General features: G+C 43.4%; 1 protein-coding gene across 2 annotated transcripts; it reads right to left on the minus strand.

Moving 5' to 3' along the window:
• Nucleotides 1-289: 289 nt before the first annotated feature.
• Nucleotides 290-25111, minus strand: LOC119179657 (uncharacterized). Of its 2 annotated transcripts, XM_037430779.2 has the most exons (5): nucleotides 24941-25094; nucleotides 24769-24862; nucleotides 10371-10666; nucleotides 5150-5260; nucleotides 290-2884 (listed from the first exon to the last, which is right to left on the minus strand). In XM_037430779.2, exons 2-5 carry the CDS (start codon nucleotides 24830-24832, stop codon nucleotides 2792-2794), a joined length of 564 nt encoding a protein of 187 aa, XP_037286676.2. In that variant the 5' UTR covers nucleotides 24833-24862; nucleotides 24941-25094; the 3' UTR covers nucleotides 290-2791. The 2 variants fall into 2 exon arrangements, with proteins under 2 accessions (XP_037286676.2, XP_037286675.2); XM_037430778.2 differs by having other exon boundaries at nucleotides 24769-25111.

Here is a 25111-nt window from a genome sequence, read left to right on the forward strand (position 1 = left end):
GCTAAGGGTTCTAACAATAAGCAAACCTCGCATGGTCATTTCAGGACGTTGTAAATCAGAGGAAGTCAATGGATTTGAATTTGCAGGCAATACCATGTCGTATATAGACATGACCCTTTCATTGTCCTTGGGAAAAACGTATCGCAGGGCTGATTCAATCAATCAAATTTAAACCGAATCTCAGCTCTCAAAAGTATTCTGATGTGCAAATTTTTATTTTTCAGTGTTTTACTGTTGGGTAAAATGCACTTTATTATAAGTGGATGCTCGAAAAAAGAAGACAGGGGAGTACGAAATCATCAGACTTTATTGGCTCATGAAAATCAACGGAGAGTGCAAGATTGTCATTTCGTAAATATTCAGGCATTACTGCATTGATTATGCACATTTCTGAAATATTAAGGTGATGAGTTGAATAGAAGACAAAGTACTATACAATGTACTACAAGAAACGTTGTATTGGTTAAACAGCAAGAATACAGGAAATATAATTTCATACACAGCGTAATAGCCTCACAATATGGTGCGAAAATACGAACCGAACAGCCACAGCTCTGAGGTAAGAGGCTTCATACACCTGTAGAAATCTCACTTGCAAGTAGTAACCTTCTACACACAAACTCAGCCATTTAGTGGCAACTGTGCATGTTCCCTACAAGTCCGTTAATATTCGTGGTACGTTAATGGTTTCTCACTTTGAAGAAAACCATGTCACGTAAAATTATATGGCTTATTATAAATAGCACCTCCATGCCAGTTGTACAGCATCCTAATCTCAATGGTGATGCACATGTAGAGAGTAGCTAGGAATGGTGCATATTTAGATATTGTTAGAAATCATGAAAAAAACCGCAATTAACAATGTTTTGTATTCGTTTAGTGCGCAGCTCTGAGGCCCTTTATGCATGCCATTTCAAGAAAAGTGGTGATACATCATGTTACCAACCCAACAATCTCCACACGTCGCATTACGTCGGATGATGGTAGCAGATGCGTGAGAAATGCGCTCTTCGAATAAAGCATGTGCAATGCCGGCTTCTTGACAGAGCAGTGGCAACGGTATGTGGTGTCTGACACGCCCTTGTGTTCTAACCTAGCTTAACCGCCATGGTTGCTCTTGCTGTCAGAAAAGTTGTATATAATAGCAGGCATGAGGCCCTTAGCATGATTTGACGACACTTGTATGGATTTTCGCCTTTCAAATGTACTGAAGGAAAATAGGTTTGCAAGACATCTATGCTTACTCCCGTTCGTGTAAAGCTGGTATCAGAGCAGAGGGCGCTTTGTACAAAGATGGCTTCACGCCGTGTCTGGAAACTTTTTCTTCCCACAAAAATACTTTATGAAGCGTTCTTGGGTTTTGTTGCTTCGGACATTCAGCCTTGTCAGAGAGCCTAAAACACCACATGTATTGGTGTGTTTGATTGCATAGCACGAGTTGACACCAACACGCAAACATCACAATAAAATGCTAAGCAAATGCATTGATTTCTTGCAAGCCTTTATGATATTCACAGACAGTATTCTCCACGAAGTTCATTTGCGAAGAACCCTTGATGGAGGTTACTAAAACGGGCTCATGGCTATGAATGAGCACCACTACCATCTGCTCAAAAAGAAATAATAAATGTAGATTTCTTTCTGGTAGATGTATGTTCAAAAATTTTATTACTTATGCAGTAGAATACCCTGTGCAGAGAAAGAGAATAGTGTTTCGCTGAGGGATATCAAACAGCAATCCCAGCTGAGTCTTGTGGTGCATTTACTTGCTGTACGTCATCGGGAAACAAGGCACAGTACATGAAGTAGCGTGGTATATAAGCACAGAGCAGGGCGTAGCCAGAATTTTCTTTTTTGGGGGTGGGGAGAACGGGTGGGGCACCTCTTGGCCACTGACCCAGAGAAGCAAACCAGAACGGAGCATGTAGCTGCGGAAACGTTTGTCCCAGTAAAATTCATGCATGTATTCAAGTACACTAAGCAATGATGATAAATATGAGAAAAAAAAATTTTCAAATAGAGTAACAGCGCATGCAAATAGTAGAGATTCAGTTTCGAACCACTGCCACTCGAGAAAACGCGCCACCATTTTGTGACGTGAATGGATCTAGATTTCATTGTCCTCATTAACAGAGCAAGATACACGGTAGCATGAGTTGGCAATCATCGCAAACATCAAATGAAAAAGACGAACGATCTTGGTTCGTCAGGGCTTTTCTTGTGAGCAGATATCTCTCTGCATTTATTTCGAACGCATGTTTGGAAGCATCGCCACCTTGTTCAGCAGAGACGGCAAAATCATATTTGATCAGCTCTCACTGCATGTGAGGAATGCCTTCGCTAAATTTAGACTTTCGAAAAAATGAATACTTTTGCAGACTTCTCGGCAGTCGCTTTTTTGGTATTCCTCGTTCTCTGGATACTCCTTGTTACTCTACAACTGTTTATTTTGGTCATGCACGACTCAATCATGTTTAAATGCACAAAAAAGGTATTCCTCAAGAAGTAACGTTAGAGTTTCTGTCAATAGACGTAATAAGAAAACAATCTGCGCTTCCGGTATTCACTACCGGTCAAAAAACATCTTATTGCCTTATTACATGGATAAAACTGCCTTATTACATGGATCAAGTGCACTGAAATGGTGTTGTATGCAGAGTAGAGGACACTTACTCACTAATGTGTAAGTGCGCTGCGCAAAGTCAACGAAGTGACAATTCATCCTGAATGTGATCCAGTCATGTATGTAGCATCATGCAGGGCTCGTTACGCCCAAACTTCGGCTGTATTACTACAGTATCGTCGGGGTTCGGGGCTTCAAAGCCCTCAGCAGGAGGCGAGGTAGCTGACGTTCGATTGCTGTAAGGGCCGCTTCACGTGTCACCTGGAAGAAAATCGGTAAGCAGTTGGAAAAATTTGTCGACTGTCAAGTTTTCTCAGATCCTGTTGGTCAATATTTCGACGAAAAGCATCGTCGTGTGGCCATAGATACCACCTGACTCATTTATGGTGTCTACGTACCTTACCGTTATTAGGACTAGTTTACTATACAATAATACATTCACACCAGCGCGGAGACAGCACACTTACAGAGAAACCCGAACAGCAAACTGTACCTTGGCGTTGAGGTTGACCATGCATGTGTTCCAGCACAGAGAGTACGCTTCAAAGGTTATGTGCAGTTACGGTTTTCAAAACGGAATTGTGCTGTGGTTGTTATGCGCCTTTCATCGACTTAGCTTGTTCAGACAAGGTAATAATTGGGGAACGTACTTTTAGGTTTGTGTTCTACGCTTGTATCAATGAAATATATATTTAAGCGAATAATCTGGTACATTTGCATTTCTTCAACTATTTGCTACTTATCGCTTGTGCAAAAAGCACTTTGATGCACCATTGTCCTAAAACATGGCAGTAGCTAGTTAAGTGGTAAAATATCAATTTATTAGAAGCTTCATTGCTTTTGCATGTCTTTGCAAAGAGTATATGAAGTCAGAAAAATTTTCAAGTCTTCATTTATTGAAGATTTCACAATACCTTGAGGTTGCTGGTAGCTTTTGTGCATGTATTTTTGTAGACTACATGTTACTTAGCTTACGCAGCCCTGCTACAGGGCCAGATTGACCCTTAACTATGTGAATAGCTTCCGGGCCAGAAGTATAATGTTGGTGGCGTTGATGCTATAAATTTTACAGTATATAAAAAGAAAAACAACTATAGTCGAAGTAGTCGCGATAGGTCACCCCACCTCCTCTCCTTTTGGTCTTCTGGAAACATTCGCCCGAAAATAACGCGAGGGCTAGGGAAAAAAAGTTAGTGAATATGGATTGCCTCAGAATCCGACGTTTCGACATGAGGTCCAGTTTTAATAAATCCTGCTATGGTTGCAGCCTTGAAGAATACAAGTACACTTGTCGAAGCATCCGACTCAGCGACAAGCCGCGTTCACAAATTTTTCATCTTCGAGCTCCCATCTTGCCTGAACAATGGCTACACTTGAATATATTTTAACTCAGCGCATGACTACGTAGACGCAAGAGAAGCTGACTCACAACGGACTTTTTTATTGGATAAGACGAACGAAAAAAAAAGGAACACTTCTACGTTTGCACCCACTTGACCACACTAAAACAAAAGAACGGCAGGTCACGTGGGTGTAAATTTGGAAGTGTTCTTTTTTTTCGTTCATGTTTTCCAATAACGATTCAGTGGCGAGTCGGCACAGTGGTTTGTCCGTTCTTTTGTGTCCACGTAGTCGTGCGCTGAGTTGAAATTTGTTCAAGTGCTGTCACCAACTTTTCCAGCTTTCGGTCCTTGTACAGTGCTAAGCTTTTTTTATATCAGTATACCATGAACTATTGAAAAAAAATACAGGTATTTATAACTTCAGGGCAGCAAAACATGGCTCGACACAGCTTGTGATAACACTTCAGCACAACTTACCATAAATTATACCTTTACAGGTGCTGCGGTACCGTCAGTCTTGTTTACAATAAGAGTATCATAGCATATTTCCAGTAATATTTTTCAAAAGCAGCAGCGCTCTGGATTGACCCTTTTACTGTAATGACAGAAGCTGCCACTCGGAGTTTAATTGGAGTCTTAATATACTTAAATAGGGCTAATGAATTATGACGTATTGCAATCAGTATCATAATCGTCATCACAAGTGAATGGTAGTCTTGATATCTGTTTGTGAAGACACGAAATTTTGTTCCATATGGAGGATGCACGCAGTGCCTGACCATTTTTAGCACTGATTTTTGAAAACGATAGTCTTTTTTTTTTGGATATTTAAAAACATAAATTTCGGTCTCTGTCTATCTGTTGGCTGTCTGTCAAACGATTCAGCCACCGGCGACAATTTAAGCCCCTTCTCTACGCCCACCCCTCTTGATCTCGTGGCTTCGTTTATATCCGTGAACATTATGAATAAAAAACAAATATTGCGCATATTTGATATCCAACTTCAGTAAGTAAGTATTAGGCAATGTGTTCCGTAACTTAAAACATGGGTAGATACATGATTCAAAAGATCGCAATGTTTATTTCACATTTATACGGAAAAAATAGGCGGAAGGCCGAAAAGAACCAGCCAACTTTAGGAAAAACCTGGAAACAGAAGCTGCAGCAAATGTCTCTTTCATACCTGCAGGAGGAAGTCGGCTTCCTTTGTAGTTTCCACCTCGTCGTGAGAGCTGTCCATGAGCTCCCAGTTTCCCACGTTGAGATCATCCACCTCAGGTCCCGGCCATGATAGCTATACGTAAAGAAAAATCAGTAAGAAAAAATACTTTAATGAAGTGCAGTAACAATAAGAAGAAGCAGGCTAGCTGGTTTCACTGCATATGAAAATTTTGCGCACGCAGCACGAAGACACAAGTGAAAGGTACACAAGGACCAGCGCAGACTGTCGACGGAACTTTATTCAATAAAAAAAACAAGAAAATACAGAGTCGCTACAGCTCCTAACGATCACTGCGAATGAGGAGAATCACATGGTATAGGCCTTCAAATAAAAATGACAAAAGCTTCTACAAAAACGTTGTACTAGCATATTTTGTCGCACATGTCAATTTCGTTGTCACTCACAGCTACGAATCGGTGACCGACGCACATGCCTTCAAATATAGAGATATGCGACGCTTCTACTATCTCTCTTGTTGTCTCATTGGGATAAACATACAGAACATTGTAATAATTAAACAAAGGACTGCATGAACTGGAGGAACAACTCGAGTTTGCGTCTTAGCGTTGTGCGCGCAAAAGTTTTATTATGAAGTACAACAAGCTTTGTCCCTACATTAAATGAAGCTGATGAACTCTGTCTTGGCTGTACATGACCGAGTGATACTTTCAAAGGACTTAGCAACTTGAGCGCTCAGAATAAGTCTAATTATAGCTGTCCATACCATGACGTGATATTTATTGTTGCCAACGTACGCCCTATTATGAACTATGTCTGGACCTGCTTATAAGAAACATTTTCAGGCTCCACGTCACCACGTGTGTTAGCGTTCAGGTTATGCCCCTGACGCTCAACACGCTCGCTAAAGTAGAGAGAAGCTTACGACGTACGTTGGTCCTGTTCAGCACGTTTACTAACTTGTTGGTTAACGAACTAGGTTTTCCAGGTGACAGGTAAAATAGTAGGATAGTTATCAAATACACCTTGGAAAACCAACGCGTGCCCTATGATATGACACGGCTAAACTGTGAATGCTATACCTTTGTGATGCGACGGCGTCTGTCTACGAACTGATAACACGTGGCACCCATACTTCCAGCAGCGGTTATACCAGTTCAGCATGGTTTCCTCATGGCGTGACAATTATATAATCCCATTCACTTTTATGATGACGCAACATACGACTAAAATTTGTGCGATTAACTTCAAGCGGCGCGAAAAATGACAAAAACAAATAACACACAATAGAACTTTTGGGACGTTATCAAGAATAGTTGTGACATCATCAGGACGTTAAACTATATAACGTTACCACAACACTTCGAAAGATTATGTCATCAGTTGAAAACGTCGATCCAACAAGTACACCCAACAATTAAAGGAACTTGTTCTTGGGATAGTTGGTAGAACATTTAAAAAAACTGATGAGTGAACACCCACGACACATTCACGCGCACAAACCCACACGCATCTCACACGCTCAGCGCTCACTTCGAACTGATTTATTAACGCCACCAAGGCTTGAATATACACATGGGGCACATGCACGTAGTAACATTAACCACACAAAATGACATGCGCAACCAGGTGCGCATGCTTGTCATCTCTTTTTGTTAATTTTTGGCGTGTTCCCTAACCACTCATGAATGCATCTTTTGGTGTGGTCGATTTTCATTTTGCCGCAGCATGAGGGTATCGAGTACACGACTGCCATGGAACATTTTCCATAGGGCCTCTCATGCTACTTCTGGCAGCTGCGCTTATTCCTATCGCAAATACGTTGGTACAATTTGCCACTTTTCTCGGGTGCTGAGAACACCATCTGTACACCATGCTTGCTCGTGACTTTCTTGAAATTGTGCGAGAACTTATGGATATACGGTAATACTTGTGACGCAACCGTTGAGGGCTGGGTAGTAGTCATCACTTCCTGTGTTCCTTGTTTAAGCTTTTACAGAAGCGATTCAGCTATGGCCGTAATAACCGATCGAGGAAAGCCAGCAGCCTCTAATCGGCTCATCTGATTAAGAAAACTGCATTCTATGCTTTGTGGGCACGACCCCCTCAGCGCCGACTACAAGCAAAAAGTGGTCGCTGAGGAGGTTGTGCACACGCAGCACGGAATTCAAGAGTCCAGTTCGACTCAGACTTGACACACACACACACAAAAAAAAATTCGAGCAAACTACAACTGTTTGCTTGTGCTGTCATATGCGGTTGTCTTTATGCGTTACCCGCCAATGTCGCGCAATGCTTTTAGGAATTGTGAGCCAACTATCCCGCAGCAAGCCTTCCTATAAAAATTGCCTCCTAATTTTTCGACTCGCACTGTCATTAAAACTTCTGCGCTGCTTTTCTAAGAATCATTTTAATGACTCCAAAATTATTTCACGCTTCACAAAAATACATTTTTAAATGAAATGTAATGCTTAAGAACCCCACAATTCTTTTTTGTCGAATACGACAAAAAAGAATTGTGGGGTCCTTAAGCTTCACTTCGAAGAGTTGTACGTGATAGCGATATCCCTTCTGAAGTGTGTACTTCCACTAAATAGCGCCTACTTTTTATCTTAATATGTTACTCAAGAAGTTTACATTTTGGACTACTACAATGTAATTGATAAAGGTGAAAGTGGCTTGTGTGAATAAAGAGACTGCATATATATGCATTCTGTGTAATGGTTAGCATGTTTTTAAACCACTAAAAATTATGTGCATGAAATGCGTTCGAACATGCCATGCACCCACTACGAGGTCTTCAAGGATTACGTGCAGTAACTTGTGTGTCTTTCGCCCCGCCGCGGTGGCCTAGTGGCTAAGGTACTCGGCTGCTGACCCGCAGGTCGCGGGTTCGATTCCCGGCTTCGGCTGCTGCATTTCCGATGGAGGCGGAAATGTTGTAGGCCCGTGTACTGAGATTTGGGTGCACGTTAAAGAACCCCAGGTGGTCAAAATTTTCGGAGCCCTCCACTACGGCGTCTCTCATAATCAAATGGTGGTTTTGGGACGTTAAACCCCACAAATCAATCAACTTGTGTGCTTTTTGTAATGGGTGGATGGCTATTCCCCACGAGGGGAGGTTTGTCATCCACCCATTACAAAGAGCACACGCGTTACGGCGCGTGTAGTAGTGCACCAGATAATTTATTAAAGTATTTTCTTTCTTCTTGTTGTAATGAATGGCGGGCTTTAAACAACGATGTCGTTAATCATATGTTCTGAAGTGTGATGGCAGTGAACGCTTGTACCACGCAAAAGTACTGCGAAAATACATGTTGTATTATTAAGATTGTGTGCAGGACGCCTGTGTTTATAAAGCATGAACGTTATTTTCACTGCATTTCAAAGCCGAAGAATTTATTTTAACTGCACTTTGCAGTAGACGCACGGACGCGTGGTAGAACACCTGCTTTCCATACAAACGGCCTGGGTGCGAACTTCACTCGAACCAGCCATTTTTCATTATTTATTTTATTTGAATCTTTCTCAATTGGACGTCACCCACAACATGATAATATTTCTTGTGATAGCAAATATATGGACACTTGCGGCTGGATTATGCCGCCGGCGTCGATGTCATTGTCCTTTGGCGTCACTATCATTCACCATATATTTACCCGTATCTATATATAAAAAACACAAGATAGAAAAATAATTTAGAAAAAGATTCTGGCACGCGTTATCGAACATGGGACCTCTGAGGTGCAAGTGCAAGGCGTTGACTACTGAGCCACGAAGAAGCACTTCTTTTAACCTTCAAAAGGCAAGCTAATTATATCTACCACTTACTGCTGGTGGCGGGCCTCTCGGGAGAACTATTGTGTTTTTGGCATTACCAGCAAGAAGGCGCAATGAGCGTGCGTCGCCATATCGTCACGATGTGGCGGCGCACGCTCTAATCTCCTACGCGTACTTTGCCTCTCGGAGAGGGAGCAGGGTGGACGCCAACACGCCTGCTTATTTCGCGGTGGGGGCAATCGTACGTCTTGGCTGGCTTTGGGGTTTCACCAGAACGATGATGTTGTAGTTACCGGGCACACAAAGGTCACTGCAGTCGTTGCAGTCGCCGTTTGCGAAAAGGGCACGCTTTTCAGACACAGCGAAGTAACAACTTATACGCTTATTGGCATGTATCTCTACCTGAGAGTACGTTTCGTGCGTCATTTGTGCGTGATAAACGCGGGGAACATATAGATCTGCTTGCCATTCTGCGTGTGACCTTTCAATTTGTTGCTATTGCGTTCATTTCTTCGCCTTTGCTGCCCATTTTGCTCAAAAACCAATGACGCCGACGTCGGAAATTCGGCAAAACAAGCTCTTTAATGTTATCGTGTGAATACTATGATGCATCAACTATGCGTACCATGTCTGCAAGCATTTATATATCAATGGGAGCTTAGCTTGCGGCAACAATTCAAAATTCAAAAGCCGTAAAAAATTATAGCCTTCCATGCTGTTACGCGCTGTCGTCGATAGATTTTAGGTGACTTATGGTATAGATTTTGTTAAAGAAGCAATAATAGATATCGGGTAAACATGCTTCTATTTATGAATAAACTATTTTTTTGCCTTGCAGATACATAGCAGTAGTATATCACCTTGTAGATAAAAGAATAAGTAAACACGAATTCATCGATATGATGAATCTCACATGGTGTTTGCGTACTTATCCCACTGTGGCCCTTTACATTTCGTGCTGTTTTGTTTACCTGTAGACGTTATTTCCTTGTATTGTAGCCCTTTCTAGAAGCTGAGAATGAAGCGTCAATGTGACTTAGCCAAAGAAAAAAGGCGCAACTATTACAACACCGGTCCGCTGAGTTTCCAGTAGCTGCCAAGCTTCCGACATTTTCTAGACTACTCGAGAGGAGGGGCTTTTTTGATCGCTACTGTACTTTCTTTGATTTTCAATACTGCTTTTATTAGAAGGCCAGTAGAAATCAAACTTGTAGACTGTTTTACAGATTAGAGACCCTCAAGGCATGGGTATTCATTTGCTTGTTCCCAGATGGGCGTATATCACTTTTGCCAACTTGCTCTGCTGTGTAGAGTTATGTGACAATGCGCAGCTGATAACAAGGCCTACAAATTTGTTTCGTCGCTGAGTTTTTTTGTGCGCAATCTAACAACGCCACAGTCACACGAGCTTTCACCAGAGAGCTCTCTTGATAGCTTTGCTCACTTCTGCCCTGATCTTGGCCTTGGCGGCGAAGAATACACGCGCTGTGGACGCTGGCAGCGCCACCTTGGCCATGCCCTGCATTGCCAGTGCTGCGGTCAGCTCGGACCAGCACATGCTGCTCTCAATGTGGGTGGTTGGGTCGGCCAGACCAAACACGAGGGCCAGCACCGGCACAGACTCGTTGCTGCCACCGACCGAGTCGAAGCGGAGCAGCCAACGGTCCGGCAGGCGTCCAAGCAGCCGGCAGCCGGCGTCGTGCACTTGTTGTTCGAGTACCTCATTGCAAGTCTTGTTCGCTGAAATAAAGCAATAAACACTTTTTCATCATTGGGGAATGTTGTTGACGACGAAAATGCATGCGCGTCCTCGTCATATTTTCCCCCAACTGTAACCAAACTCGAGAAGAGTGACAAACAACCCTGCTCAGTTGGTTGGACCTTGAAGCGCGAAATACCCTGGCACAGAGAGCTAAGCTGGCGGCTGTTACCAGTAAGTCGTGAATTAGGGAGTCTGCCTAATGTGGAGCCCCTAAGAACTGAACCTCCCTTTTGTATGGAAATAAATTGTTTCAATCAATCAATCAATCAATCAATCAATCAATCAATCAATCAATCAATCAATCAATCAATCAATCAATCACCTTTCAAGTTTAGCTCTAGCGCACGAGGTTTTAACGTGCTCACTGACCACGTGGGGACGCAGAAAGGCGTGTTCTGCCATAGTGACATGATAGATTGCTGTCTACTTCGTCTAAGACAGTCCAGGTTCAACCATATTATTAGCGCGAAAGTGCTTTATACCAGGGTCCACCATGGCTCTGCTGAAGTATTTTCATCACGAATATGACGTTCTAAAATCTATATTGACCAATTGCAGAAAACAAAAACGAGAAGGAAAAGATCCTTAGCGAGGTGTTGAGCACAACACTCCGACGCCACTAGAACATTACGCGCAAGTTGCTTAGACTGTTAAAAGCAAGCCATTTGTTGACACCGTTAACCGCTAGTGGTTCACGATGTATGTAAAACACAGCTCAGCTCCTCACAGCTCAGCAACTTCAGCGCGTTTTCGTTATCACTACCCAGTTGTCATGAGGGTCGGATGTTGCGCGCGTGCTCTGAAGGTTGATCCCCGCGTCACCCCAGGCCTTGCGGTTCGCGCAGGCCTCCATATATATGGGGAGGTCGAAGTCCGTACAGATGTTCTCAGGCGTGGTCAGCCAGTCGAGCACTCTCTTATCTCAAAATTCAGGCACTTTGCACCTTCTGTGCTTCCACCGCAAGTTAGCCTTCAATTTACAGCGGATAAATAGAGCCAGCAAGTCACTTCGCTCACTGCCGCCACCACCTTTAGAAAAAACGTGCCGCTCACACGATGAAGTAAGATTTGTGAGATTTTTCGGTGCTCGTCTAGGCGTATACGTGTGCCTTCGTTTTGTGCATCTTTCGTTCTGTGTGAGCAGCGCGCGATAAGTCTTGAGCAGTGACAGTTGCTTGTCCGTGCTCATCCTATGTGTGCTCATTTTGTGCGTGCTTCCTGCTTGAGGTGCAATGTGAGTTTCAAGTGGCGTGACGTCGCAATTTGTTGCTGTAGCTTAATTTACTTCGCCCTTGGGGCAAAACAACGCACAAGAATCGCACAAATAACTTTCGTGTGAAGATGCGTTTCACTTTCGTGTTATGCCGATCGTTACACAGAGGGATCCGCCGTGTTTTTGACAGTTTGCAGTTTACTACCCTCTTGACTTGCGTATTGAACGCTGCCGCTATGCAAGAGTACTAGTCCTCCTCTGAATGTTTCCTTTTTCTCTCTTCTTTTCCTCCCGTTTCTCTCTTCCACTGTGTAGTGTAGCCAACTTGGTGACCCTGATTAAGCTCCCTGCATTTCCTGTATTTTTGTCTCTCTGTCTCTCTTTGACTGCTAAGCTACGAGGGTAAACGCATGGACAAGGGAACATAGACTACAGATGCACTGGCCATCAAGATGAATGTAAGCAAATGATTTGGGTTCAAAAATCTTATAAGGCCCGATATCTAGGTGATGTATGCAAAAACCATGGTGCAAACAGTAGCCTGTCATGGCTAATACGAGTATTGGGAAATGCTTAGATTAGTTCAATGTTCGTCAGCAATCAAAACTAAGGCGATGGAAAAACAGAAGACGATGCATATAAAAAGGTCAGTCATGACTGTTCCAAATGCGCCCAATTGAACGCCCGTCTTCGTCACTTACTGTTGTCGTCCTCGCTATGTGGTCACCTATAGAACTTCACTTGGTCTGCATGAGGCCCAGCCGTCTCACAGCTAGTAATAAAATATTCGAGATGTAATAAAATATTCTTGCTCGCAGTCACCCCGGTAGCTTTGCCGAAATGACTGTGGTAATCTAGTCACTAGGGTGTCTCTCTGACAATTTCGATGAAGCATCTTCGAAGTCATGTTTCGGTGGCTGGGGCTACATAGCGGCGAAATGCAAACACACTCTTGCACTATGTACCCTAAAAGACACCCGTTTGAAAATATAAATATTATGCATAAATGCATAGGTTTTCCTAGTTCTATTGTCATTATTTCGCTATCATATGTATACGAGGAAACGGGAAAACGATCATGAGAAAAAGGAATTGTGGACCCCCAAGCTTCGCTTTTAAGATTCGAACGCGATAGTGGTATATTCTATGCCTAGTGCTTACTGAGTTCAAAACGGCTTGTGTCTGGGAAACTTTCGCATACGGCGGCATTCTGTGTAACGAGTAGTGTGCTTCGAACCATGGGCAATTGTGCTCGTAAAATCTTATCAAACTTGCTAAGCACCCACTACGTGGCCTTAAAGAAAAAGGCACAGTAACGTGTGTTGTGTAGTGGGTGGCCTGCTATAAACCTTGAGTTCATGAAAATCGCATGTTATGACGCTATATCACAATGTAAGCTTGTACCACAAATTATTACTGCATTATTTCATGTTGCGTTGTGAAGCTTGAATACAGGACACGCGTGTATGGTAAAATATGAAAGTTACTCTTGCTGCATTTCAGAGCAGAGGAAGTCTTATTGCGATAGCAATTATATGAACACTCTCGGCTGGATTTCGCCGCCCACATTGGCGTCGGCCTGGATGTCTTGCACCGTATATGTATACGTATCTATATGTATGAAACCACGAAAAAAATCCAGATAAGAAGATTCCGGTGCGCGGAATCGAACATAGGACTTCCGCGTCATGAATGCAAGGCGTTAACCACTGAGACACCTAGAGGTACGTCCTCCTACGTTCCAATGGCAGGCTATTCGCATTTACCACTTACCGCTGGCGCGCATCTCGGGAGGGGCTATTTTGTTTTATGCATTATCAACAAGATGGCGCAATGAGCGTGCGGCGGCTCTCATCTCTCGCGGGTAATTTGGCCCGCATGGAGAAGGGGAGTAGAGTGGGCGATCTCTCGCGTGCCCTTTTTTCACGGTGGGGAGGATTATACGTCTTGGTACGCGTTGGATATCACTGGGACGATTCTGGTGTAGTTACGGGGCGGACAAAGGTCATGGCAATCGTTGCACAGCCTCCGTTTGCGAAAAGGGTGCGCTCTTCAGACACAGCGAAGTAACAACCGGGACGCTTATTCGCGTTCACTTGTACCTGAGAATACGTTTTTTGCGTCATTTACGCGAGAGAAACGCGGGGCACGTTTTGATCTGCTTGCTATTCTGCGCGTTACTTTTCATTTGCTTGTTATCGCGTTCATTGCTTTGCCTTTGCGTCAAAGGTGCAACTTCTTTTCATTGCATTTCGAAGATTTCTTAGACCCCGCTTTCCGAACAATTTGTGGTTCAAGCGTTTACATATAGAAGTTTCACCGCATATTTTCTACCTTCGTTTGGTCATCAACCTATGAAACAATAAGTCGAGACAACGTTTTTAGACCAGTTTGCACAGGTGCTCTTGGCTTGATACACCTCTTTATAGACAACTGGTATGGCGTTTCTCCTATTTTCGTGACGGCGTGTGCTTATCCACTGCTTCGAACATTCTTTTAAAACCATTTCGCGCAATGGAATGGAATAATAAAAAAAAACTTCATTTCAGTCCTGCAGGACGCGCTTAGCACGTAGCGGGCGTCTCCCACGTAGGGACTGACAGGGGAGTACCTTGCGGCCGCTTCGTGGGCCTGCTGGACAGCCCATTGCTGGTTGGCGAGAAGTGAGCTCCTGAGGGACCCCTCCACTTGCTTGAGGTAGAGTCGGGAGGAGTTGTTCTACATTCCCAGAGCAAGTGTGCGAGTGTCGCTGTGTGTCCACATGATGGTCATGTGTCGCTGGGGTATGCATCGGGATAATAAACGTGAAGCGTGGCAAAGTTTGGGTACGTGTGTGTCTGTAATAGGCGTAGGGTTAATGCCTTCGGTCGGTTAAGTTTCGGATGTGGGGGTGCAAAATGCGGCGTTCCAGGTAAAAGTGCTTTGCAATTTCATTGTACGTAATTGGTGCATCCCGATTGATGTCTAACCCAGCAAGATGGGGTTGCCCTGTGGCAGTAAGTGCGGTCGGTAAAAGCGCGCTGCATCATGGGCGATCTCGTTGAGGTTGGATAGGGCACCCGGTACCTGGCCAAGATGGGCGGAGAACCAGATGACAGTGTGGTGCTTCAGGGCACTCGGGTCCGCTTTGCACAGGAAACGTAACGCCTGGTCGGAGATGACTCCGCGTTCGAAGGCTTTGATGGCCGGCCTGGAGTCACTGTAGATGAATTCCCGTTTGCTGTCGAGCATTAGCTATAGCTACTTGCTCCGCGGATGTTTTTCGAAATGTAGTGGTGTCTATAATTTCGCATCGCCCCGTTAATTTCAGGAATTTATGCGTAATATATATAAAACCGTGCGTTTTCTGACAGCCAGATTTTCCAATGAATATTTGTTATGTCGCTAAAGAAGGGATCTGTAGTAAGACGTATTGGATATGACCCTATTGTGTCATTCGCTATACGTAGGCTTGTCTGGTGATCACGTGCTGCTACGTGTGATGAAATTGCCTATTTCATCAATAAGCAAGACATTTTTCTACAAAGTGCATACAGAAACATTACCTGTAAAAATTAGGTTGAACACCTAATTCATGTTTGTATCCTCAATTAATTTCTGCCTCTGTGAAGTTCCACAAACAGCAGAACACTGCTAAAAGAGTTGTAAGGGTGTTATCTGTTTTTGAGGAGGATTTGCAGGGGGCTTTAAAAACACTGAATTTAAGTTCCTAAAGCATCCGTTATATTGTGCCACCCAAATGCAACGATATGCCAGTCGACATGCTCGGTATGCATGGTTTATGAAAACCTCACTCGTTCGACAGGCATGCGGATGCAGCGGTGTCTTATCGATCCCGCTTTGTAGAAGTGAGTGTGCAGCTAAAAGACTTTTATCAACAACTGCAGTTTCAGCCAGAGTGGTATACAGAGTTCTTGAAGAGCGTTGCTCAATTATCCTTTTAGACACAGTGTTGTATAGAATTTCTTTGGTATAGCCTATTGTAAATTTGTCAAAACAGCCTTGGGTATGTTTTACGCCATGCCTATAATAAACTGCATTTGTATCAAGTACCATGTAAGAAAAAAAAATGGCAGTATATCCACGGGTGAATGATGGAGAGTGGGGCAAAGCATCCGTCCGTACATTCGTTCTTGCCTCCGTCCGTCTGTGCGTCCGTCTATGTGACCGTCCATGCGTCCATCCGCCCGTTCTGCGTGCGTCTGTTCGTGCGTCCGCACGTCCATCCGTGCGTCCGTCCCAGCGTTCGTCCATGCATCCGCCCCTGCGTCCGTCCATGCTTCTATCCTTCCGTGCAGTCATCGGTGTGTCCTTCAATGCATCTGTTTGTGTGTCCGTTCGTCCATCTAGTCAACACTGCAAGTACCACGATCTCGCATCATTTCATCATATATTCCGCATATAGAAGGACCACCATTCAGCGGACATTCCAAGGACTAAACGAGAGGTGGCACACACACACTTTCGTACGGCTTGCGCTTCGTGTCTACTTCCCACATTTAACCACGTCGAGTTCATGGTTTATACTAGTTCCCTGTATTCGTGGCACTGCGTCCCAACGCTCGCTAAACCTTTCTGAAACCAAGGAGGTTACGCCCAGCGATGAAAACGTAGAACCCTTTCTTGTCAGACAATGCTCAATGTACATGCCAATGGCTGCTAATGGGGAAGGAGAGACAGGTGATTTCGGCTTTTAGTTAATGCGCACACTGCGAGTTGTTTATTGTTCAACAACGCACAGAAGAAATGTCCCACCGGTACCACCTTGCAGTTCAAAGCGTAAGACATGTTACGTACTACTACGAGGGACGAGCGGGTGCCGCTTTAAGAAGCTTCGCCCCTAAAAGGGATGCGTGGCTCTGCGATAGGACACTTGCTTGCCACACGAACGACCCGGATTTCATCTTCGCTCAGACCCAGAGTTTTTTTAAAGATGTCCACATTTTAATTTTGGTCACGCAGAACATAATGATTTCTCACTTTCAATAAACGACACCGACAGCGAATCCAACATCGGAATTTCTGCGAAACTAGCTCTTTGATGCTATCACGTTAATAATCTTGCTTGAAGTTTGGCCGGTAACATGCATCCGCACCTGAAAGAATATATGACGTGAAATGTCATACTTAAACTAATAAATAGCTCTATGACTCTCTAACACCTCAGTAAGTGGTTCTATCTCTGTAAAAGTCTTGTCTTAGTCCTAAGCAGTTTAGTTTCAAAAGGCTAGTGCTCAACGTAACGTAAAATTACTACAGGTATCTGCCACATGGAGAGGAATGTTCTCGAGATGAGATGTCCCTCTTCCAGGACAATGGGTACAACTCGCGAGGCGGCCCATTGTGGCTATGTAAATTGCTAAACTGACCGGCTCCTGCTGACGCGGCGTTTTTTAAAACTCATAGCTTCACCACTGTGACATTGCCAGTCCTATGCACCTTTTTTCTGTAGAAACTGTATCGAACATACTGCGCTTTTATCAGCTGGCTGCTATCTGCAGACTGAGCCATGGCAAATGTTTGTTGGTGTATTTCCTCACGTAGGCTAAATAAAACTGTCTGAATTTTGCTATGTTAACCATGTGGCTCTCTCAGCCTCAACACGAAAGTTATTTGATGTTTACAGTTAAAAAATAATGCGGCAGTGAGGTCTCCTACCATTCGCTGTCTAAATATACGACGTCACAAAATGTTGAAAGCCCTCGGTGCCATCACCACTTGTATGTCATTGCGCGCCCCCTTGCCAGTGATGCATCTCTTAGTGAAAATGGTAGAGCTTCGGTGTAGTTTTTTTATAGCCAAGGTCAGCAGGTTGACTATCTTTATTGAAACAGCATCCACGGCCCCTTAAATAGTGTTTTCACATGACTGTAAAAGGTACGTGGTTCATACATAGCCAGCTAACACACACTAGATAACAAGAAAAGGCGTCCTACGACTCGGCCTCCTATTCTCCGCGCAATTCATCACTGCCTGCCAGAATTGTGTGACCTCGGTCATTTGCAGTCGCTTCAGAATTATATAATTGTCTCTGCACTCCTGCACTGTGCTGCGCTTTAACACCACATGGGAACATGTGTTGTAACGCCTATCATCATCATAATCGTGACTACATCCACTGCAGGACAAAGGCCTCTCCCATAATCCACCAGTCAACTTGGTCCTGTGCTTGCTTCTGTCACTTTATACCTGCAAACTTCCTAATTTCTTCTGCCCATCCAACGTTCTGTCCTCCCCTAACTCACATAAGTTTTCTGGGTATCCGGTCTGCTATCCTTAATGTCCAGATGTTATCTTGCTTTCGCGCTACGTGCCTTGCGCATGACCATTTCTTTTTGATTTCGACTATGATGTCTTTAACACCCGTTTGTTCCCTAATACACTCTGCTCTCTTCATGTCCTTTAAAGTAACACCTATTATTTTTCTATTCTATTACTCGCTGCATCGTCCTCAACCTATCTGGAACTCTCTTTGTAATCCTTCAGGGTTCTGCTCCGTAGGTAAGTACCGGTAAGATGCAGTTGTTATACTTTGCTCTTCTGGAATAGTGGTAATCTATTCATGATTTCAGAGTGCTTGCTGAATGCGCTCCACCCCATTCTTATTCATCTAGTTACCGCAGATGATATCCAACCAGTAATTACAGAAGAAGTCAGGAAAGGCTTGGAAGGAATGTGAAGAGGCAAAGCTGCTGGTGAAGATCGGGTAACATCAGATCTACTGAAAGACGGAGAACAGATTGCGTTAGGAAAACTAGACACCTGTTTACGAAGTGTCTCCTGACGGCGATGATACTAGAATCACGGAAGAATTCTAACATCATCTTAAATTAAAGAAAGAGAACGACAAAGATTGAAGAGTACAATTTTCTGATAACTCGAAACAACCTTTCCGACCACTGGAATCGACGACGTAGTAGCGGAAGCATGCGATTGGCTGACGCAGTCAGTCAGGCCTTGACCGGCGTGTTTGCGAGTTGCTATCCCTCGACACTCTAAGCCCTCGCTTCCCCCTAGTTGAAGTACTCCGACGATACGGCTCTTGTTACTCGCCCAGGGTATCTATCACCCGCGATGGCTTTGATCTCACCGCGAGAAGAGTCGAGGAGCGTCGCAGCCTTTGTTTTTTCCTTAGCCGTCTCGGGCAGGCTCCTCCGAGGCCCCCATGTAGTCGCCGTGTGACGCAACAAACGCTGTCGCTTCCTCTTTACGTGCATCGTAGACCCATGGGCCAATCCACCAGGCGTCATCCGTGTTCCTTGTGGCAATGTTACACAGGCCAAAAATGCAAACGTTACTATACATGCCTTTCGTATTTTCTGGAATAAACATTGTAGTCGGTGGCTACAAACGACCATACGTAAGTAACCCTTATAAACTTAATCCGTCAAGAATTGTCGGCCAGCTTGTCTGAAACAATGACGATTACACAATATTATCTGAGGAAATGGGCCAAATTACAGTTATCGGAGTAACTAGGTCTAACTTTACTGGTCAGAGGCCAGTGAACCTATTAACGTTGTATATTGCGGCTTAGCTCACTCTCTTATTACGTCCTACCTTCAGCACAGAACCCAGTTCGTATAGCTATAGCCGGGGACCAATCGGAGTGGAAATCTGTAAGAACCGGCGTCCCACAGGGGAGCATATTGGGTCCGTATCTCTTCATATTGTACATCAATGACATAGTCAATGTTGATTCCTCTGTTAAGTGCGTAATTTATGCAGACGACACAAGTCCGTTATTTGACGTTGACATAGGTGCTGAAATGTCAAATCGAGCCAATAAGACGCTTGAAAGTATACAAAACTGGGCTACAAGTAATTATCTTAAGATTAATGTAGAAAAAACAAAGGCAGTGATGTTTCATCCACGTAAGAAACAATTTCAACTAACCCCCATTAAATTAAATAATACTGAAATAGAAACACTATCGTCTTTCAAATCGCCTGGCGTATATTTCTCTGCAACTATGTCATGAGATTGCCAAGTGAATCACTTAGTTAGCAAATTATCTAGAGCAATAGGTACTATTCGTAGCCATTGTAACTATCTTCCCACATCTATTAATATGATGTTATATAATTCAATATTTCTTTCCCTAGTTCAATACGGAATTCTAGTCTGGGGGACGACTTCAGCTGAAAACATTCACAAGCTGGTGGTATTACAAAAAGAGCAATACGCCTTGGGTGCCATATCTTTGGCATACTGCTGCTTTGTTTACAAAGCTTAGAACAATAAGAATTGAATCTTTGTACACATACAGGCTATGTCACATGTATAGAATAGAAAAAAAATTAAGAATGATAACGCTTTAACAAAATTGGCATTCTTACAGCAACATAATTCTTTTTATAAGTTTCGTCATTGCGAGCCTTGGATTGCTAACAAAAAAAGAACCACATACGGTGACCAAATGCTACAATTTTGTTTACCTACTGTGCTAAATCAACTACACAAAGAAAATGGTCTCAGTGTATAAACTCTGTCGCTAAAAAAGCTACGCGACGTATTTATGTGATTGCTTGTGCTGCTAAGGGCTTATTTGTTTGTCCTTTTCCCTGTCTTTAGCATTTTGCTTGTTATTTCCCCTTTTTTTCAAATGTTTCTATAATCACCTTTTTTATTTATTCCGACCATGAATGTTTACTGTTTTTGTGTTTTTTAAGTTAGTTCATTCATGATGTATACCATGTTTTTGTGTGACCGCTGTGAAGCTGCCCAGTGTATGAGGTGGCCACGTTCCCCTCAAGCTGCTCAGTGCAGCTTTTTTGCCTGGTCATCCTCGCAACTTGTGAATAAACTATTCAATATTGAACGCACTTCATTTACCTATTATCCTAACACGCATGAATCTAATCTTTAGTATTAGCTGTGCATCAGATATTCGCACATCGCGTGTACTAAATAATAATCGTGACAGACTGCCGATATTGCACAGTTTTGTATTCCTGGTTGTATGGTTGCCTTCCTCGAAAATGAGGTTAATAAGTGGCGTGTTACGATGTCATTCTGATAATAAGATCTGATGAGTGGAGCATGCAGTAACCACTCCAAATTTATTGCCCCGTTTTGCATGATACCAACTACAGCAAGAAATTAACACAATAAACAGGCGTTTTGTGAAAAGGTGGCTCCAAGTTGCGGCTGCTCTCGTAGGCCTTTCGCACGTAAGAGCGTTGAGCATACTTCATGTTTTGATTAGAAGACCTGAAATTCTCTGGCATCCTAAAAATACACATTTACCGCGTGCTTACGACTGTCCATTTTCCTATCAATGCCGAAAAATTTACTATAACTGAAACTATAATCAGGATGGGCATAATGCTCTCATTGTTGCTTGTCTTAAGAGCTATATGGAGTTATTATGAGCAAGCTGAAAGGTAGCGCTATTTCATTTACATATTTGGCTATAGGTTTAGTTAAACACAAGAAAAAACTAAGATGCCCCTTAGAGGCCACAATAAAATCATCATGTGACCAAGAGTAGGCGCTTTTATAGAAATTGCTGTCATTTGTGGTGTTTCAAGACATTATGCTTAGACACTGCTTGCTGAGAAGAGTAAATCTATAGCTATAGGCGTGTGCAATGAGTGGTAAACAAGAAAAACATGTGCTTGCAGTAATTATTTGGGTGTGTTCGTTTGCACTGCTAACCTTCGTAAAAAAAAGACCGACATGAATAAAGGACAAGAATGCTGCAAAACTAACTGACGAGGGCCCTGCAACACCTTTTCAGCAATGTCGGGAATTGCTGCCAATAGGTAGTCGAGGCTCCTCAGAATCCGCAAACTGAACATTAGAGCGCAGTGCGCGACCAGGAATTTATAATGAGTTCTCACAGTCAGGTAGGAAACTTTCTCCCCTCTTTCTATTAATGACGTAAATGACGCAATATATCAAAATTACCATGTCATATGCGAAGCTGATGATTATTGGCTGGTTTAAACATCGTGAGCTGCATAAGGACGGTGGTTACCAAAAAAATTTGATACGTAGCCGCACGCGTGCTCGCGATCACACTGAAAGTAAGCCGCCCATTCAAAGCTAAAAGGGTGTTCTACCACACAGCCGCGCTTATGCTTGGGAATAAACTGAAAATAACTTGCTCTGCTTGAAAATGCACTGAAACTAACTTTCGTACTTTACTAACGTGCTGTAAGCATGCTTCACAATGCAACATGTAATATTGCAGTAATAATCTGTTGTAGAAGCATACATTGGTATTACGCGTCGTAACGTGTGGCTATATATAGTGCCTTCATGATTTAAAGCTGGCCAGCCACCTCAAAAGGTACACATGTTACGACGGCTCCTATTTTCTTAAGACCAAGTTGTGGGTGCATAGCAAATTCGAAAATATTTCAAGCGGCAAAGAAAGAGAAAAAAGAAAGGCAAGAGGGTCAACCAGCATTGTAGCATTTGGTTTGCTACCATGCAATAAGGAGAGTGGGATTGGGGAAGAGAAAGAAAGCGAATAGCAAAGAGAAAAGAGGGCGGAGATGCTATTGCCTATTCAATCGGTAACTGGCACGCAAAAATTTCAATAGGGTTTCTAGTGACACTTTGTGTGAAGTGGATCGCTTCGGCATTCGTGCACTGACTGTTCCGACAAGGATCTGTCATCAAGGCGCGCTAACGCAGCTGCTAGCGCTAGTCTGTGTGCGCAGTAACGAGTGTGACCCAGAACATGCTCTACCGCTCCATCGTTGCCGCGGTGATCGCAATCAGCACTGTCTTCAATGTCAATTCAAAAGGCGAAAAGAATTTGATGTGAGCAACACCAAGCTACTGTCGACAAAACAGCGTTGTATCAAGTCGAGAGAGTCCGGATGGAGGGCGAAGTCGACGAGACGGGTCCAGCCTATGCAGTCACAACTCGTGTGCTGTAAGCTTGCTGTATTCCATAGACATGTTACGTCTTCATGAGCTTTTTATCTTATTTTTCATGGCAGCATCAGTCCTTGAAACTGGGATAGATTTTTAGACACCATCTCCTTGTATTAGGTGTCTGAAGTACGCAATGAGGATAAAATATCGCTATCACAATCAGCTCATAAAGGCGAAGCTTAAGGGTTCTCCAATTTTACGCTCGTAAGTTTTCAGAATTTGCTCCACTGATGTCATCTTCGGCGTGCTTGTAGGCTGGGCAACTTCAAGAGGCACAGTCAAATTGAAATGCATGAACACTACCGTTAAATGCGCAAGAAGAATCCTTCCCTGTGGTCTCGAATAGAGAGACAAGATACAAACTTTTTCGACTAGTCACGCAGCACCCTTCCCACCTGCTTGTTTTCCGTGTGGGTTGAAGTGGCGAAACGCAGCTTAGTGTTGTGTAACCACCGTTTCAAGCCAATTTCTTGACAATTTGATTTAAATTATCATGGCTGTATCATGTGTGCACAACCAACAGAAATCTGAAGAGTGGGCTCTCGGTCCAAATATGAAGTATTGGCAAATGAAAAAGTGAAACAGTATGATTGACATTCGGTCACCCATTACAAAAGATAAACTCTGATACGTGTGCACATTGATAGTTTCGAAATTACAACAGCAGAAGTTGTCCTTCTACAGTTACACACAGCTATATATTTCAATAGAATCTATATTCGTTTTGAGTACGAATGTTTTTACACATTTCGCTAGCTCTCAGCTTTATTGAAATGTTGGGCATTGTAATAGGAAAGTGAATTACAAATTACTCTACGCTTCTTACGTTCATTGATATTACTGCACAAAAGGCGGGCATTTTGATTCTACCAGACGTAGTTATTTTCTACAACTGCAGGTTTAAAGCGGCACGTGGCATTGAACGCAGTCGGTTCGAAATGCAGATCTGTTAAAAATTACAACAGAAATATTTTAAATACCTTTTCTTTCAACGCTTCAGAACGGCATGTAGTATATCTTAGAAGGACTGAAGTGATAGCTGCGTGAATTGCTTGCACGAGCTGGTGGGGAGGGGGCATCAACAAAAGTCCAGCCAGAAGCGCTAGTGCTAGTCCGTTTGGGCTGGCTGTGTACCAGAGATTGCGCTGCTTGCCCACTAACTTGATTGGGGTTTGAACAGACGGGCAGAGGAAACAACAAAACAGATTTTATTCTTAATTGATCGTCGCGTTGAGACCAAACTATATCCGAAGCTTGAACAACATATAAATACTCTCTAATCTTTGCTCCGCCTGAAATTGTGTACGTCTAACAGCTCCAACAAGGTTATGCGGTAACGTACCATCTGTTTCACGACTGACCCAAGCGCATATTTTGAACAACAGAAGCATTTTTCGAAAAGCAGTCCCATTGGTAAGAATATTGATAGAATTTTCTCTTCACGAAAGTGTTATAACCCTTGCCTTTCGAGAATTTGTTTGTAAACCAATAAAAACGATCTTCCATGTGAACGCTGCTGTTCTCAAGCATTGTTCATTTTTGAACACACCCACAAGGTGTACAGGACTGCACAATACATAGTGACTCAACTACCTGATGTTTGCTTGATCTATGCTGAATGCTAGGGCCTGAAACTTCTTCCGTTCATGCATACGGTTTTTTTGTGCCATAACTTTTTGACAGGCGCGTTCAGTCAGAGTGTTGATACATATTCTTTTCAGCTATTCGACTGTTGCCTGACCAAGCAAAAATGCTGCTCACACATCGTTCTGATATATCCAGCAACTACATGAAAAAGGGGCACCCGCTGGCGAAAACAGTGACAACTTCACACTAGCTTATTTTTATCCAAGAATGGTACGTTTCGTCAGCTTCAGCACCCCAACGTTATCTTGCAAGCGTTATCTAGACTACTGGCGACTCGTTTTCACGCTGTGAATGCCTGGAATTGTCCAGCGTGAAGGCTTACTCACCGGGCCTGGAGGACGCTACCAAAGCGAAGGCGAGGACGTACAGGATGTGGGCGAAGAACCCCATGGCAACAACTCCACTACGTCTTGTTTTGCACTGGGACACACACAAAAGAAGCCGCAGAACTTGATATGCAATATGATAGCGAGGAAACACACTTCGCACACTACACACCAACACAATCTTCCTATATATCCCGGAAACGCATTGCGTTTAGCCGATGACAGTGGACCAAGCGTAGTTACGTGGTGCGACGCCCGGCCCAACGTTCCTTCAACTGGCCGCGGCGGCTCTGCGAGACATCACTTCTCGTTAACACGAGCGCGTGTCAAAGATAGCGTGCTT

The sequence above is a fragment of the Rhipicephalus microplus genome, chromosome 7 (genome assembly GCF_043290135.1).
Source record: "Rhipicephalus microplus isolate Deutch F79 chromosome 7, USDA_Rmic, whole genome shotgun sequence".
NCBI lineage: Eukaryota > Metazoa > Arthropoda > Arachnida > Ixodida > Ixodidae > Rhipicephalus > Rhipicephalus microplus.

Excerpts from the sequence above, each read along its gene's own strand:
- LOC119179657 (XM_037430778.2), bottom strand. The coding sequence starts at position 24,832 with ATGGGGTTCTTCGCCCACATCCTGTACGTCCTCGCCTTCGCTTTGGTA. Across the intron at positions 5,261-10,370 it reads AGGCCAAGATCAGGGCAGAA|CTATCATGGCCGGGACCTGA; the intron begins GTGAGCAAAGCT and ends CTTTACGTATAG. Across the intron at positions 2,885-5,149 it reads AAGCCGACTTCCTCCTGCAG|GTGACACGTGAAGCGGCCCT; the intron begins GTATGAAAGAGA and ends ATTTTCTTCCAG.